The sequence below is a fragment of the Pieris rapae genome, chromosome 21 (assembly GCF_905147795.1).
Source record: "Pieris rapae chromosome 21, ilPieRapa1.1, whole genome shotgun sequence".
In the NCBI taxonomy this organism is placed as follows: domain Eukaryota; kingdom Metazoa; phylum Arthropoda; class Insecta; order Lepidoptera; family Pieridae; genus Pieris; species Pieris rapae.
The window spans coordinates 5,760,155-5,779,068 of NC_059529.1; the positions used below are offsets into that span (position 1 = coordinate 5,760,155).

At 30.6% G+C, this 18,914-nt stretch overlaps 1 protein-coding gene across 5 annotated transcripts in view; it reads left to right on the forward strand.

Moving 5' to 3' along the window:
• LOC111003665 (protein split ends) overlaps positions 1 to 18,914 on the forward strand; it is a 56,272-nt gene that overhangs the window by 18,841 nt on the left and 18,517 nt on the right. For 3 of the 5 annotated variants that reach the window (XM_045632858.1, XM_045632859.1, XM_045632861.1), the window contains 3 exons: positions 16,876 to 17,061; positions 17,935 to 18,157; positions 18,551 to 18,877. In XM_045632858.1, coding sequence (XP_045488814.1) covers positions 16,876 to 17,061; positions 17,935 to 18,157; positions 18,551 to 18,877 — 736 coding nt within the window. Of the gene's footprint in view, positions 1 to 16,859; positions 17,062 to 17,934; positions 18,158 to 18,550; positions 18,878 to 18,914 lie in introns of all 5 variants that reach the window. The other 2 variants (XM_045632860.1, XM_045632862.1) reach the window with 2 other exon arrangements.

Genomic DNA, 18,914 nt, shown 5'->3' on the forward strand with positions numbered 1-18,914 from the left:
CCATATGACATCTTGAGTAATAAAGAATAATAAAATAAATTAAAAAAAGATTTGTCATTTTATAAATTGTAGGTATTTATATTTTATGATTAAGGGGTAAGTGAACTATTACCATTAAATGACAGAAAAGCGATCGACAGCATCCGTTACTGGATCGATATTTTCCAATAAAAAATATATTGTAAGCTTTCCTCACCTCACCCCCATACTAAAATAATTTAAAATACCATGTTTAATACTCAATGGCTAAACAGATTTTCTTAAATAAATATTTTTTTTATCACGTAAAGTTTCGTTCTAAACGTTTGTTTCACAACAGCTGAAGTATGTTTATGATGTTTAAGAATTAATTAATTAATTGTCATTTTACTAATTATTATGAATTCTGTGCAGATGCTGGCTGACTTAAAATCGATTCGAATCTCGACTATCAAATTGATTTATAGTATACATAATTAGATAGTATTCGGAATGCATTAATATTTTATTTTTATATTGATATCTACTCGCGCGCATGATTCTACTGTATTTTAAATGATTTAATTTCATTATATTAAAACATATCCGACCCAAAAATTCTCGTTACTTCCCCTAAAAATAACAATTAAAACCTGGATACGTGAGAACTTAAGGGACCGCGATCTCATATCTATAAAACTATAGAAAACAGTAATAGCCGCAAATTTGGTTTGAATTAAATTAGAGTCCCTCGAAATTTAAGTATAGTTATATGATAATAGCAAAAGTTAAATGCAGATAGGGGGATATCTGTCGCTTATAAAAGTATATAGGCAAGTATCAGTCACACTTATTCACGCCTGAAAAATTACTGACTTTTAAACAGGTTTATGTGATAAACGTTGAGTTTTTTGGAGGGTAAAATGACGGGATCCGGTAAATATTCTCATTAATGGTTTTCTCGCTTTCCCACTTGTCAATTACTCAGGTCTGTATAGTTATTTTATGTTAAAAACATTTAATAAATTATAAAATTATGTACGACTTTTTAAAATCATATACTATTTTTTGTTTCTATAATATGATTTGATGCAATCGCATGATTGATATTTCAATTTGGCCTTTTGAATTATTATGTACCGTGTTTATATGAAACTAAACATATTATCTGCCATCAGATTTAAACGATAAGCGGTAATATCTTTGAGCACATCATGAAGTTACAATGCGTTTAGCATTTTATATTACGAAGGGTCGATTATTTTTACTTGATCTTATGTGGTCAACTGCTTACCATCATGCGTCGACAAATATGCATTATAACTAAATAATTTATTATTGTTATATCCCATATTACCGTAATAATCCCAAGACACAATTTCAGGCGAAACTTCATCTAAAATTATTAATTTATCTTAAATAGTTTTTCACTGAATAAATATAAAAGTTCACTTATTGTTGTACATCTAAGTTATTACAAAGTATAGATTACGAATGGATATATTAAATAATATATAGCATAGGGTGAGAAGAGGGCTATCGTTCTTTGATGTTTTTCGTTTTACCAATAAACACAATACATAATAATAAACTTGAATTAATTAATTATCACATAGCTTATCTCAACGGTAAAACCAAACGATTATTAACTTTTATAAGGATATAATTGTTTGGCGATTAATGAATTCATTGATGTAATAACCCCTAAATAATTATTTAGTAATATCATTCCGAAAAAAAGATAAATACGAGATCATCGATTCTGTGCGAATTTAAAGGCCTTTCAAAATTAAATGTTTCATAGTTTCATTCTTTGTATGATACATTTTGCTTAAAAAATAAATTTAATAACAATTGCTATTTTTTACAAAAAGGCTTGACTAGAAATTTAAAGTTATAAACAGAAACTTTGTTGCTGTAAATCATCAACGACCTGCATCGGCAAAAAACTATATCAGCGCGTCTAAAGGTGAACAATGAAACGCTTTTGTGATTTGATCAATTAAATTTGATTACATCATAAAAATGTGGTCGTGCGTTTAGCTTTTCATACCTTAACGCTTATTATTTATTGATTTATGATACCATGAACATCATGTTGGCTAGTTAACCCGAATGATTGACACGAGTTCGTCATTTTGTAAAATGGTTAGTTAGTTAGGTTAGTCACATTTGAATAGTTTCGCAAATAGAACAAAACGAACGGTATAATATACCTGTATGTATAACAGAATTGTTAGCGTTACATTGTAAGATTTTCGCTACTTTTAATTATTATCATTTAAGGCTTTAACTAAAATTCCCATATTATCTCCAAAAAAAGAAATGGTAAATTAGGTAAACTATTATGCTTCTAAGATTATTTTTGTCAAATCCCATTTTCACGTATATTAACATACTGTAATTCGCTGTACTAAATAAAGTGAATTAATACTGTAAAACTCTAATAATGAGTGACCTCTTTCCACGGTTGCATAATGAATGAGAGTTTTTCGCAACATATTTAACATTTCTTTAGAATACGTTGCCACTCTTCTGCGATGGCTTTTCCAAGTAAATTTTTTAAAGCTATTTGACTGAACCATATCGTCCGAAACATTTGGTCATCGCATATTTTTGTTATTGGCATTTTACATAGACATATTCTTGTTGTGCGCGACGGTCGGTCGGATTTAGGTCTTTATCGGTAACTTTTACAATAGACCGGGCAGGGTTGCGATCACATATTGGCTTATTTTACATATTATTTTCCCACACAACTATTTCAGATACGGTTTGTGTTTTAGAAATTTTTCCTGTAACCCTTTACGGCCTTACGTTATTTATGTATGATGCTCCAGGTCGTACCTGTAAGGTCTGCAGATAGCCAATTGTTCTACTGTTCCATAATCTTGAATTTACTGGAGTTTACATATGTAAATAATGTGCGAAGACCCCAAGAAGTGTAAACCCTGAGAATCTGCATCATGCATGTGTAAAATGATTATCTTCTTTTACTTAATTTGTTTGTAGTTCTAATGTCGCCAATGAACATTTTGGTTGTCCTATTTTGGTACTACCTGAAGAGAACTGCCCTTCAGGTACTACCCATTCCTCACTTCCATACAACTTTTTAATTTGGCGTTTAATGCAGCGTATTCCGTTTTTCCGCTTCTTTCACCAATTTATCCGCCCTCTCTATTTCCGAGGTACAAATGGCGCTCCTTTACTCGGAAAGGGTTATGTGAGTTCAGTTTTTGTGGTGCTCTTCCAGACACCAGAAGGAGGGACTGAGAAATCGCCCACTTGCAATGGCGTCTAGTAAAATTTCACTTCATGCTTATTTTCTTTGACATCGTTGGCCACACACTTTATGGTCTAAGAGCCCGTGGGAGGTCGTCCTTCACCGATCTGATAACCAGATGAGACATATTTTTTATTAAATATTTTTTATAAACAAATATGCCTATAATTGCTTGCCTATCGAAAAGTGGTCATGGCTATTTTTAATTAAATTAACTTTTATCGATTTTTTTTCATCACCTTCATACTTTTGATAACCAAATGAAATTTACTTGACTGATAGTTTTTGATACACAGAATAGGCCTATCATTAATAAATTCTCTACTATCGGACTACAAGATTTATACCACAACGATATTAATCGTCAACCGGTCAAATTAGACTAAAAAATAGGGGTAAGGTTACAAAAATTGAAAAAGTATTTGGACATTTTTTATAGATAATTATCTGATCTTCAATTTTTGTCTGAGCTAATTTTATGATAAAACTTACCATTTTGCTGAAAATCGCGAAAAACCTTTTTTTGTTACCTTTGACCCCGAGTAAATTTTTTTGCACGTGCCGGATCAATGAGGACTTTTCACATTTCCTTTATAATAGTGTATTGAACAATCCTACCAATATTCAGCCAAGTGGGAATTTTTGTAACCTTGGATGTCTAAATTGACCGGACTATAACATGTTTTGAAATCTTATTTGTTTTTCCTATCAGAAATACAACTGTAGTTTTAATTTATGATTGTAATCAGTGCTTTTAATTTGATGACTTTGTCGTCATTACAACATTTCGGGTATCGTAAATAAGTATTGTGTAGTGTGACTAGGATACATTTAGACAACAGCGCATAATTTTCACAGAGTTTTGTGTGAGTTATATGGTTCCATAAAATGGTTGTTAAAAGTCATCTCAGCCCTATTTCTAAACATAGCGGTCCATTTGGATATAAAAATATATATCTCAATAAAATTACTCAAATACAAATACACTAAAATACAACATTATTATGTATATTTAAATAACTAATGATTTATTAATTTTTATATTTCCAAAATTAACAAGAAAATATTGTATATTTTTCACCAAACCATCTGTTAAAAAACGCGAACAGTTCTGATCTAGGTTTAAATTGTATGACCTAGATATGTACCTAATTGTAATGTAAAACGCGGACTTGCAATATGTGAGGATCATATTTATAATAATTTATAATAATATAATTTAGTTTTTACTTTTGTTTTTATTGCATTTTGCGTGTTTTTCCTTTATCGAAACTTTATGATAGTTAGTGATCAATATTTTGACAGACTAAAACCTACTATCAATATCCTTATTCCAAATTCAAATCACTTATACTCTCTATAGACCAGTGCCGAAGCCTTCAAAAATAGTAAAAAATTAAAAAAAATTACAGTAGGATGAAACCCATTAGAAATGCAGGGGAATATGATCAAAATGAAAGGAAAAATAAATTACGGTCGATCCGAGTTCGGGAAGTGGGAGGGGGGTGACTTTTAAGGGGGAAAAATTGTTTATCTTGATTTCCGGCGAAACCACCAGTCCTATGGAAAAAAGTTAAATCGCAAAGTTGTAGGTCATAAAAAGATAAGAAAAAAAGATAGGAAAAAACAACGAAACAGAATGTCAATTTTCTGTCAATGAAATAAAAGAGGGGTTTTCAGGAGATCTCCCAGACTACACAACTATTAAAAATGAAACAGAAACTTTGAAAGTTTTTTTTAAATATTGTGTGTACAAGTAATAAAGAAAATTTTCGAATTTGAGGTTTTTTCAATTTTTTGCATTTTCTAATAATATTTCCTATAGTAATGTATAATTTTTTTTACACCATCAGAAAGTAGATATTTCAACGAACAAAAAGCCCCCAAACTTTTTGAAAAAAGCTGAAATTTTGACGTCAGAATTTTCGATTGAAAATTAGGGTGCTTTTTTGATCTTAAGTTAAAATGAGGCGAAAAAATAAATATTTTTAATCAAATAAATTACAGTATATTTGGGACATAATAAGGTAAGTTTTCACCAAATTTCGTAGATAAAAAAAACTTTTTAAAAAAGATATAAATAAAAAATAAAAAACTTGGTTTTTTGAATTTTTCACCTAAATTTTGAGGTTATGTGAAAAAATTGTAAATACCAACGTTGTAGATCTTTTTATGACCTACAACTTTGCCATTTAACTTTTTTCCATAGGACTGGTAGTTTCGCCGGAAATCAAGATAAACAATTTTTCCCCCTTAAAAGTCACCCCCCTCCCACTTCCCGAACTCGGATCGACCGTAATTTATTTTTCCTTTCATTTTGATCATATTTCCCTGCATTTCTAATGGGTTTCATCCTACTGTAATTTTTTTTGGTTTCAAAAATTATCGACACTGGTCTACTAGGGACAAAATAGCTATTGTTGTCTCCCTAAGAATTGAACAACTCCTTTGAATTGGAATGATAAAAACATTCTTTATCATTTCTCCATTTATAGTTGTTCACATCGCCTATAGTTTATATAGATACTTAACAATAACATTTATAATACCTACTTTTTGTTATTATACTACTATCAGTTTCCATTAAGTAACAAATTAAAAGACAAAATCAACAAAGCCTCTTTCAAAATGAAATGAAATCCTTACGAATCTAAGTTTGTTTGTTTCTTTATTTATCATATTTTAATTTAGTAAGAACTTTTTTCAAATTATTTTACACACAGTTTTTATTATTACAGACAATATAAATTTGTTTAACCGACTTCAAAATGCACTGATTAGTTTATTTTGGCAAATGAATGACGCATGTTAATCGTAAACGTATCTCTTGCAATTATATAATACATTTTATTTCAAAGGACGTGTTTTCTACAAGATTGTACTTTCTTTTATCGCAGATTTATATTTTTGTAATAATACGTATGATGACGTAATAGGGTTTTGGAGTGAAATAGTATTGTAATGTAAGCTGTAAGCTAATGTAACGCTAAATTATGAGCCCGAATTTAACTCAAATACGTTTGATATCTAATATGTTACTGTAAACTGAAGTTAAAGGTATATACTATAGACTTCTTTATACGGTATAAACTTACGTAAGACCCACGAGAATCAAAGACAAGAAAATTATGTCAAAAAGATATCCAGAAACGATTTAAATAATATAAATATGTTACGCCACACACGAATAAAAATATTTATAAACACCTTTTCTGGAATTGTGAAGTCCCATTTCGAAGGTTGTCGAATAGTCTACAAGTCAAACTCGTAAACCCACGTCTCGTCACTAGTAACAATGCTCTTATACATATAACATATGCTGCTATAATAACATATTATGCTTTAGTTTTTTTTTAAATAGTAGGTCTAACCGAGCGACCACACGTTTCTTACTGATTATTTAACAAAGTTAAACGCAGTGAGACATTAAGTTCAACAGCTATCTCTTGAGTGGTTTTCTGACAATATTATTACATTTACTTTAGTGATGTTAACTTCAGTTGAAGACGTTGATGGCCTACCAGATCGAGGCAAATCTCCCATCACATCTTGACCGCTTTTAAACTTTGTACCACTCATACGTACGTGTTGTGTCACCGTTGTGTAACATTTTCAGTGACTCCGTACGTAAAAATCTATTGGCTATGCAAAATTAAATATTTATAGCTCTATTTTCGATGTTTTATACTTACGCAATACACGCTACAAATGATTTAACTGAAACCACGCCCAAATTGCAGAAATACAATGAATCATTTGGAACTATAAACATATAATTCTTTCTCGATACTTTTCTGACAGAATCTATACTATGTAAGTAACAGATTAAACTTTTATGGATCCATAGATGAATAGATTAATTTTAACTACAATAGCAAGATTCAGTTGTTTCCACACGTTGATGTCCTTAGTGCTCTAAGGACATCAACTTACAAAGTAAAATTATATATACTCGCAATCAGTTTATACCTACATCAATACTGATTTGAATAGGATTTCATTTATTTCATCCATAAACTCAAAATCCGGAATTATAAGCTAATGGCGACACGAATTACAGAGATAACGACTTTTGAGAGCGATAATCTGCCGGTATTTTTATACTAAATAAGTTTGTAAACTTTTATAATAATATTCTTATATTCGACTAACTTTTATCTCAACAAATTTATAAGGCCTTTCTAAGATGAAAATAATACGTTAAGTTCGGTGGCGGCAAATAAATCACTTTGTTTGAAACTGGATTCACAACTGGCTTCATTTGTTAAAACTAGAGCTTATAACAAACTAACTTGACCTATTGAAGAGTTTGTAAATTTAAGTGACATATTTTATGTTATTGGGCGTTATCGCAAACGAGAATGTTAAATTACAATTTATGGCTGTGGTAAAAACTAAAGCGCTCACTTTGACTTTAAGCATGCGATGACTGCTTACATTTTGTTAACGCTTCTAAATATTAACTAAAATATATACATATAATATCTATATATATAATATAAATATCATAATTTTAAAGCACAGTGAACGTACTTAGCGTTAAAAGGACATATTGATTTAAATTATTCGTTACCATGGCTAGTATCACTTTTATATCGTAACCATGAAAACTATACGTCTTAGCAACACGTTGCACGCCACGCGTTGCATTGACAAATTTCCTTCTATTTTTAACACACATCATCGTATATCATTAATCAGCAAGGAACTTGACATGTATCAAGACGATGGCCCGTTTTAATTAGTTGGTATTCGCTATGTAACATATTGTTATACAACTTTTATATCGTTACCATACATACTATATAACATATATTTTTTTATAATGCTATGCTATATATTATATTCTGTTCAGTATAGTGGCAAAGTATACATTACCAATTGCCAATAAATAGTTGTGCTTTAACAGGTAATTAGTCGTTCATTTTCAACTCCATTTTTTCAGTTCAATTATTTTATTGCCAGTTCTTCTTTTCCGTTCAATGCCCTTGATTTGAGAACTGGCAGTCAATGTAAAATTAGAAGCATTTAATGTATGTTTCTTACCTACCTATACCTATATGAATCACTGATTTTTTACTTACTTTGACTTGACTAAACGTACCTACGAAACTTTTTACGATGAGTATTTTTGATAAATAGATTAATACTGGCTTAAATATAAAATGGAAACAGTTAAATAGTACAAATAAACATTGTTATCGCAACCACCGCCGAGAAAAAATAAGATCTTCTCTCTGTTAGCGACATTTACACATTGTTATAATTGTAAGTTTAGTACAGGCTTTGCTTAAATCAACCAAATTTCGCTTATTAAAAACGAATATCAAGCGGGGGATCAAGAGTTGGTTCGTTTAATTTTCGACATTTTCTTTCTTAGTAAAGTAATTAGTAAAAAGAAAATGTTTTAATAACTCTTAACTAAATAGACTAGCTGCTGACACAAATGTCAATGAATGTTAATAAATAAAAAATATAACATACCTTTATGTAGATAAACAAGGTACATGACACGGTAACATACTGTAGAGAAAGAAATCACAACTTAAGCACTCCCTTAATATTGATTATTATACTCTTTCATTTAATAAAATAAATTTCACGTTCATTAGTTTCAGTTAATACTATACACAATGTTAATCTTTGTTAATTGAACTACGTCCATTGTTTCTATAAAAGTGCAGAAAGACAATTTTCAAATGAGTAAAATTGAACTTTTTTTAAAACCCTTCGTTATGTTTATTTATTTGCATTGTGAGAGTGCCTCGAGAAAGATAAGTTCAGAACAATCAGTGGCTGTTTGAAGAGGTGTTTGTTCAGTACGTTTATCAATAAGGGTAAAGTGATCATGATCAGGTGTTAATGTGATCCACGTTTATAAAAGTACCTCTTTTATTTACTTTTTATAATTTTAATTTGAAATTCGTGGACATCATAAATCTGTGCGTGGTACTCGATTATTATTTGTCGCTGAGTTATTTTTAAATCAAATGTTATCAAGAGGTTTTTGTTTACCATTATTTACTTGTGATAAAAACTTATTAATTTGGATTGGAGTTAATATAGCATGCATCATACAAAAGCAGCAAAAATGCTATTCACAAACTCAATTACGATAAAGAAGGTCTAGTGAGTCAACCTTAAAATGTGTGTGTAGATTCTAATGTTCTAATAACTATATACTAATTTCCCGTAACTAGTAATATTTTCTAAATTATTGATTTCAAGCAGTTCATAGAATTATTCATAGACTATTTAGTATTTTGCATTGTCTTTACGAAGTTTTAAACTAAATTTAGAAATCAGAAATTACTTACATATGTGTATTTAATAAAATATTATTAACTAGCGACCCGCCCCGGTTTCGCACGGGTGCAATGCTGATACACTACAGAAAATCTGTGAACGTTGTATATAAAAATGTGGGTTATCCATAAGAGATATACGTCACGGACTTTTCTGTAGACCTTTTCAATGTGTACAATACTTAGTACATTATTTTGATAAAACTCGTAGGGTTCAGCCTGCGTTTGCAATGTAAGCGGAAAAAATGTAATTATTTACGACATCACATTAGAAACCTCAAAAATAACAGTACTTCTCCACTATTTAATGGATGTTATTACCTTACATATAAACCTTCCTCTTGAATCGCTCTCTCTATTAAAAAAAACCGCATCAAAATCCGTTGCGTAGTTTCAAACAGACAGAGAAAGCGACTTTGTTTTATACTATGTAGTGATATGAAATTTGAAAACGCAATGTGGAATGATTCAAAAAACTTTCTATTTTATTCTGGTATTTCAAACGGAACGGTTTTTTAATAACTAAAGCATTTAAAATTCATTGAACCTTCATTTAACCCGCGAACAGTCCACAAACATAAAGAATTGATAGTAGTAAAACGGTTTCAAATATATGTATGTTTTAAATGTATGTATAGATATATCGTAGCCCAATTTTAGCACGGTTCTATTAAATCACAAATGCCAATTGATGTCGTTGAATCTTCGACTTTTATATAATTTTTCAATGTTTGGTTATAATGGTTTATCTAAGGTCTGATATAACTTTGATGTAATATTTCTCGACCCTTCCAGAGGCATTCTTAATGACAGAATAACAATAAATGTTTGTTAACCGATTGGGAGCGTATTATATTATTATTTTTTAAATTATTATAATATTATACGTCATCAGATTCCGCACTGTACCTACTTGAAATGCTTTGGTAAAACTAAAGGGTAAAATTTTAGGATTTGATTACTAATGGTTGGTTGGTTGGTCATATTTTGAAATAGCTTTAAATAGCTTTTATATAAATTGTTAAAGTGACTGATTGGCCCCTTCCAATATTTATTTTTTAAATCAATACCACTACGAAATCTTGTGTCAACAAAGCCATATCTAAAAAACTTTTTATAAAATAAGGGTGCTATTTCAAAATAATAGACAACATTTTAAGCAGATGCTTATAGGATTTAATGAAATGAACGTCCAGAAGCTTGGGGATATTTTAAATGGAATAAGATTTTGTTTCGTTTCGTAGATTTAAGTTATCAAAACTCAAATTAATAAATTTGTTATGTTAATCAAGTTCAATTAGTTTATAAATTCAATTATTTTTTTACTTCTGCCGTAATCATGTCGTGCTAGACAAATCTAAAGGTGGAGTCTTAAACGTGAAAACGCGAATAGTAAATAAATAAAATGGCCGAAAAGTCATTTTTTCGGAAACGGTGTCCATTTGCCCTTTTCTGTAAACGCCTAACCCAGCTTCATCCATTCCTTTCTTGCCAAGTATTCCAGCTTCAAAACTTGTTTGATAATTCAAAATTAAGTCCTATTGTTATGTGAGCCCCTCTTATACTTAAATAATTGATTACTTTGCTATTATATAGTTAAGTTGTCATCTGTATTATTATTATACAACTGTGATGTGATTATGCATGGTCTGGAATATTTAGAAGATAAGTTTACAAAAGCGTATAAACGTAATAACGTAGGCTAATGTATAAATTCACGATATTTCATCATGTAATTGCATATGTTTGATACCATGTTCTTGTCTTGAACGCTTGATTTTCTACTATATTCGCACAATGCGACGTACGTTTCGATCTAAATATGCCCACACAGCGTCAGCGTCATAGTGATAAAGTTATTCATACAAAAGTCTATCGTTATTTTATAATTTATTAACTACATGTACTTTTCGGTCTTGGAGTACATTTCGTAAATACATTGTACAAAATCCTTATTATAGGTAGACCAATAAATATTACAAAAGTAAGTTTGATAACTACAGCGTTCATTTATTACAAAAACAGTTAATTATAAAACTGACTGTAGGTGTATTTTGGCATATGTATGTGTAAATAAATATAAACTGACCTAAAAAAGATGTTAATTCTTTCAACACTTACTTTATATTTTTGTTGTTTGTTTTGTTGTAGAATGTGGCTAATATTTTTAACAAAAATTTATACTGATACACGTAAACGTTTAGCCTGTTAAGGTTTTTTTTGGTAACTCATCTTTCGATTCAAGTGAGACTGATGCGTAGTTTATAGCTGAATCAACGACTGATTTAAACAAGCAAAGGGCAGTGGTAAACTTCAATAATAAAAAACATTCATAGTAAACTTTATTCATACCAATTATTTATTTAAAACTACCATAACTACACAACCAGAGGGCCTCCTGACTCAAATATTAGCGGGGCTAGGTGTAAAATTTAAAGCGTAATTGTCCTCTATGACTGAACGACCAGCAAGACTAAACCACTTGTTGACAGCTTGCCCAAGATATCAAAAGTCCAGATTAGGTGGTAAAGTGGCTTGTCACAAGCTGGCTTCACGGAGTCGATCCATGAGAGAGACCAGAAACAAATTGGTTTTTTAATGTTGGGATGCCGTGAGACAATATCGTGTGTAAAAAATTAGTAACTATTATACCTAAATAACGACTTTTCCTTTGCGGAAGGGCATAGTTGAACGGTAGCTCTTCGGTCCGGGAGCACAAGTTGCTATTGGATAAATGTATCCGTTATGAATGCTTATTGTAAGCCTAAATTCACTTTAAATATATGGTTACTAATATCCTAAATAGTATTATTCGTGATCGACCTTTATATTGTAGTGATAGATACAGTTGTTATTATTTATATAATTCGCGTGGATTATGCTGTAAGTATGCTATAAGTATTATGCTTAAGCTACTTAAATTAGTATGTTACTGCTCATCTACTCAATAAAATTAATTTTTAATTATGTTTTCAATAATAAGTTAATAATTTTGCCAATTTAAACAAAGAAAAAGACGACAAAGGTAAACCAACTTTGATGAGTTAATTTTATAACTTTATTTATTATATATAACATTCGCTGCATTTGTATTTGTTTTAAAAGAATAAAAATTTATTACATTATTCCTTTTTTGAGATTTCGTTTACAATGTATGAACGTGGTTGTCATATAATGCAATGCACGTTGTTGAAGAAGTATTATTCAAATTTATCGTATAATACTTATTCTAATAAAGACACAAAGTTCATGTATTTGTAATTTACATCGTCTATATATATTATGTATATATATAATCCGATATATATAATACAGAAATATCTTTATCATTGTGTACCACGAAACGTAATAAATGTAGATTATTTACAAGTGTTTTGAGTTAAAAAATAATCGCAGATTTTTTTTTGTTGCTTCGAACTTATTTAGTTTACGTTTAAATCTTTGTATTTCGTATTAAGTACTTTAATAAGGTTGGTTGTTACATTTTATAATTTGAGTACCTGCATATAGTGAGAGTCATACATATTCCCCTACAATTATAATTAAAAATTTTAATTAAATATATACGTATCAGTAATAGTCACTTTTTGAGGCTCGATTAGTTAACGATGCATTTAAAATACTGACTTCACCGGTGCAAACAAAAGTAACCAACATAGGCAGATAACGCTTGTCCTGATAAAAAAAGTAAGAATATTTTATTATACACAATTAGATTTATTTTCTCTAAAGTTATCGTTATGTTTTCATGTAGATACCTCCAATGTATGCACAAGTTGTATGCACAAACTTTTCATATAAAATAAATCATTAAAGTTACGAGTAATACCGTTTTGCCTACCAAATAGACGTCATATTCCATAAACCAGTGGAATATGACGTCAAAGCAAGACTGTACGACGAATGTAAAAACTAAGTGTTGCATTTTAATAATAAAAAACAATACATTGAAATGCTAATAAAATTAAATGAAACAAACTTGCTACTATTGCCTGATGCCTCTAGACATTATATCTATCAAGACTTGGCTTACTGATAGCTATAGAAAATAGCAGTTTTAATAATTATGCTTGTAATATAACAGTACTTTTAAAAAAATAAAGGAAATTTAATCCTAATTGTATAACAATATAATATTAAACTAAAAAATATTTGTTTATGTAAACAAACAAACATTAATATTGTAAATTCCAATTTAGCCAATATTCTATAATATAGTCATAATATAATATAGCAATAAGTCAAAGTAAAAGCAACCTTTATTCAACGAAACTACAAAATTGGCTATATGTCTACTACAGAAAAGATGCTTGTTGTTTGGCATATTGTTACTGACTGAAAGTTTTCATTTTGAATAAAAGAAACCCATACAGTAATTCTAAACTGCAATTCGTATAGTTTCACAGAAAGCCGATATTTACTCAGCTCATGAAAAAACTTAGGTTTTATAAACGCTTCACAGGTAGTCATTTAGTAACGAAATACTGTAAAGAATTGACTATATTTTTTAAGATTGATTGGTCTCAAAATAATTTCAAGAATGAAGAGAGTCGTTCCGTAGTTGACCTATGACTTGACTATAACTAGCTTCTATAAGTGTATGCATCCATATAGGTTTAGGAGCCACGTTTCATATTTAATCGTGCATTGTTAACTATATTTTAGATATGAAAAAGGCTTATAATAAAGGTTAAACTTCAATTAAATTGTAAAATAATTTTTTTTTACGAAAAAAAGAAACCGTTTTATCCACGGGTAATTTAAAGACCATTGTGTTTTAGCTTCTGAACATTTCACAATATTTTGGCAATTCGAAAATAGTAGAACTAACTTGCAGATTGGTGTCTTTAATGTATCTTATACCTAAATAACGTAAAACAGACAATATCAATGTAGTATCTTGTACGCAATAGTATAGACAAACACACATCAACAAATTGTACGTATCACCTTCTTTTAATAGACTGCAGGAATGTTGTGAGAAAAATGCTTTTGCATGATTTTCCCGGTTTTTCATTGTAAACACGAGTGCTTGTTTGCGTTATTGAATTTGATAAAAGTTTTCAAAACAAAGTACATAATTACAGTATTAAACGAATATTGTGTTTAGCAAAAGACCTAAAATATTTTTTTCTATACTTATAAAGAATAGCGGTGAATTATAACTCAGCAAGCAGGACTCTCGGTACATTACTTATATGGACCTACCACTGTTATCGTACTCACAAGAGTGAAATGACAAGGAAGAAGTAGTTTCTAAATTGATTCTTCTTGAGATCAAGGTTCAATAATAAAGTTTTGAGATTTCTTAATAATAATTGAATCGCCACGCCACTAGAATTATTGAGAAATTTTTTCGTTGGCAAATAGTTGGCAGGCTACTTGACGAATGATTTAGATTGCGAAGAATTTGATATGTTTAATATATCAGTGGGTTTAAAGTGTCGTAAAGAGTTAGGTCATAGGCGTTAATTACATACGACATTAAAATCTAAATATTAGGTGTCGTTATGCTGTAATGGTTGTTCGTCCAAAATATCAACACACCAGGTTTCAAATGCTAGTTTTGCAATTAAAGCGAATTATCAAGCACGGTCGTCCAATTGAAATAACAGATGAATTATAAAGTATTGATTTCTGTATCAGTATTTAAACAGCTTCAAAGAAATCAGTTATTTCAAAACTATCAGTTTTCAAAGTGGAATTAATAATATTATCTACTTAATATTTATTTGTAAAGTATATATAGATGTCTTAATGATCTAAATGATTTTTAGAGAAATTTCTTATTTTAGACGGAATTTTAATGTTTTATATACTTAATATTTATATGATTTTATTGACTTTTATTTTAAAGGATATTTAGTCTAAAATACAAAACTATTTACTTATTCATTTTAATTTTATACTCGAAGTAAGGCAAAAGTAATTTCCCAAGTTTTTAGCAATGTATGTTTTACTTACGGATTCAATATCTCCCATCCACGTCATAACATGCTGACTAAATGAGCAAAACATTACACACGTTTAACGGACTGTGTAAATTCATGACAAAAATGATAAATTATAAAGTTTAGACTTAGGTCTACTCAACGTTACATATTTTTAATCAAATGTTTCGCGTATATAATAATAATACTATATGATTGCCGTATTGTGATATAAACTAAAAAAATATTAAGCTTGTATCAGACAGAGGTTTTTATTTTGTAGTTATTATCTTAGCTTCAATAAAATGTGATTGGTTATTACTTATAATTGATAGATTATGTTTTAATTGTAATGTATACCTAAATTACTTTAGTAATTATTTATGGCCTTATTCCTTAAAATGATGACTTCGGTCAATAATTTTTATCGGCAGTAATATTCAAAATCAGTTCTTTATTTATTGTATACATAATCTTAAATATAAAAGAAGTTGGTGGGGTGGAAACCTAAACTGTACACAGGTTTTCTGACCACCAGGACGTTGAACATAATTTAAAGTTATAATCATAAGTTATTATCATTTGGTTGAGAGTGAATCACGTAATCATGAATCTATTTATTTCTTGTTGTCGGTAAGACTAGTCAAATTTGTTGACTAATTGTTTATAAAAACTGTTGTAACATATATAAAAAGAAATATGAACTTAGTCTGTTTCAAATATTATTTTTAATCAGTTTTTGTAACGTTTCACACGTCTAAATCAATTAACAAAGTTATTTAGAACAATATATATTTTAAACCAATGAATTTTCGATGCAATAAATAATACTTAGATTGTTAACAAACAGGCTATTAATAAGCTTTATTAATATTTTTATTACAATATAACCTTGGTGGGTAAAGTTAGATTATAAGTATTATTTTGATTTATAAGAAAAAACTTATTGTGCCATTTTTAGCCACACTAGGTCTGGTCACGCCTGGATCCGCCTTTTCACAATCACAGTAACTCAGCTTTATTATCAGAGGACAGTTTAAATATAACGATTAATTTTTACCTTCGTAAGATCATTATTATAGGCCTATTATTAGGCAGAAGGTTACGAGACCGCTATTTAATAAGATTAATCACCTAATATGCCTTAAGAAGAGCTTGTTTAAATCGTTGCCTTTCCTTTAATCAGCTGCATGCCTTACAAGCCCATTTTGTTTTGTGAAATCGAATTCACGACCACAACGCAATTTATTAATAAACAAATATATTATGTGATAAAGAAGTCTGTTAGTGTTCGCCTCAAACCTATTGTTATAAGTAAAAATGTTATATTCCATAATATATCATTTAACACATCAGCGCACCTATGTCATAATTGAAATGAAGGTTTTATTGTCAACAGCGCTGAGGAGAACGCAAACAACACCTGCGCAATGGCTGCCACGGCGGCAGCGCCGGCTGCATGGCGGGGAACCAACGATAGCGCGACGACTGAGTTCTGCCGTCGAGGCAACACGCCCGCCACGTATGGCAGGTACCACCAGCGAAACAATGCACCATATGCCACGCCACCCTCTAATACCGAAAGGTTTGCATGTTGCACTTTATAAGACCCACACAAGCTCGATATCGACGTTCTTAAAAAAATATCGAGGTAAGGTACTCACAGAGACTGCCTTTAAATACAGTAAAAAGCTTTAAAAAAAGACTTTTTATGTAAATTCAAAAGTTTTAGGTTTGGCAGCTGGCGTACTTGAACTTCGTAGAAGTATGGTTGGCTTTTGTGACTTCTCATTTAATATAGCGATGAATAAACCTGTCTCTAAAACCCGGATATTTCTTAAACTTAGTATCACTTTTAATTTGCATGATTTTTTTTGTGTGTAACTACAGTCAGTTCATTATGCTTTAAATGTGCATTTGTGTTGTAATTAACTATGTGTTTTTTACTATATAATTTATTTTAGATGAAATGTGTGATTGTTTAACGCCCCTTTACAATTTAATAATACTTAACTTACAATCAAATATAAAACGATCATTATGTCTCTGTCGGTTCACTAATATAGAAAATGTTCCGATATAGAAAGCTAAAAAAGAGCCTTATATAATGAGACACTTTGGTGGGTGTTCCATGTTCAGATTTCTTTGATTTAAATTAAGCTAACAACAATTTATTATATATAATTCAGTTATTATTTATTATATATTATAAATAATTACAGTTCAGATGTAAATTCTAAACTATCTACTAAAATTTGTAAGCTTGGTTAAATTACTTGTAAACCTTTATAACGTATTAAGATTTTTTCCACAGGACTGGATAAAAACCTCGAGATTCTTGATCACTCTAGAAAATCTTACCAAATTTTATGTTCTGTTGCTAAAGAGCGTTAACAATCACACCTAAAAACGAATATGGCATTATAAACCATTTTGATATGAACTAATTTAATTTCAGAACAACACCTCTCCACCGGTGGTATGGCGCGACGGGCGGAGAAAGCACGCCGAGTACGCCGGGTGGCGGGCCGGAGCGGCGCCGGCGGGCTTCAGGATCTGGTTCGTCCCGCTCTGAGTCCTCGTCTCCTGAGCCCAGTGACACGTCTCGCGGGTCTACGCCGCCCCCGCCTGCACACCACGCCCATAACAATCATCGGACCCCGTCCACGCATCCACACCAGGTTTGTTACTACCTAACCACTTATAACTATTGAAGGCTCATAAAATTATGACACATGATTTATTTTATCATGCTCTCAAACTTCACATATGTTTACAGAAACAAACAAACAATTATGTAGAAGAAAATATATACGTATTTCATATAAATATTCCCAGTGAAGAATTTCATTTATACAAATATGTCTGCTCTATTCACATCAACTAAACAGATTTGCAGCTAACATGTGGTTTTCCTTGTTCCATAATTAAATTACAATTTATTTCTTATCCTGCTGTTCTACATATATTGTGCTGTTTGATTTCTTGTTATTTATTTAGTGTTTTTTCTTTGTCTCCGACGTTTATTTATAAAATAACCAGAATTTTGTGTTATAATTCTTAACAATTTACAGTGGGCATCGACAGCTAACGGAAGACCTCTTGCAATATGCGTTAGAAATCTACCGACGAGGTCGACCGATAGTTCCCTCAAAGACGGCCTTTACCACGAATACAAGAAGCATGGTAAAGTGGTGTGGGTGAAGGTGGTCGGTCAGAACGCCGATCGCTATGCGGTGGTCCGATTCAAAAAACCGTCCGACGTAGAAAAGGCACTCGAAGTGTCACAAGATAAACTTTTTTTTGGTTGCAAGATCTCTGTGGCCCCTCACCAAAGTTGCGATGATGACGCCGAGTCGGCGAAACCCTACGAGACTGATATTGATGAATACCACCCCAAGGTGAACCATATATAACGTTACATAGATAGAACCATAT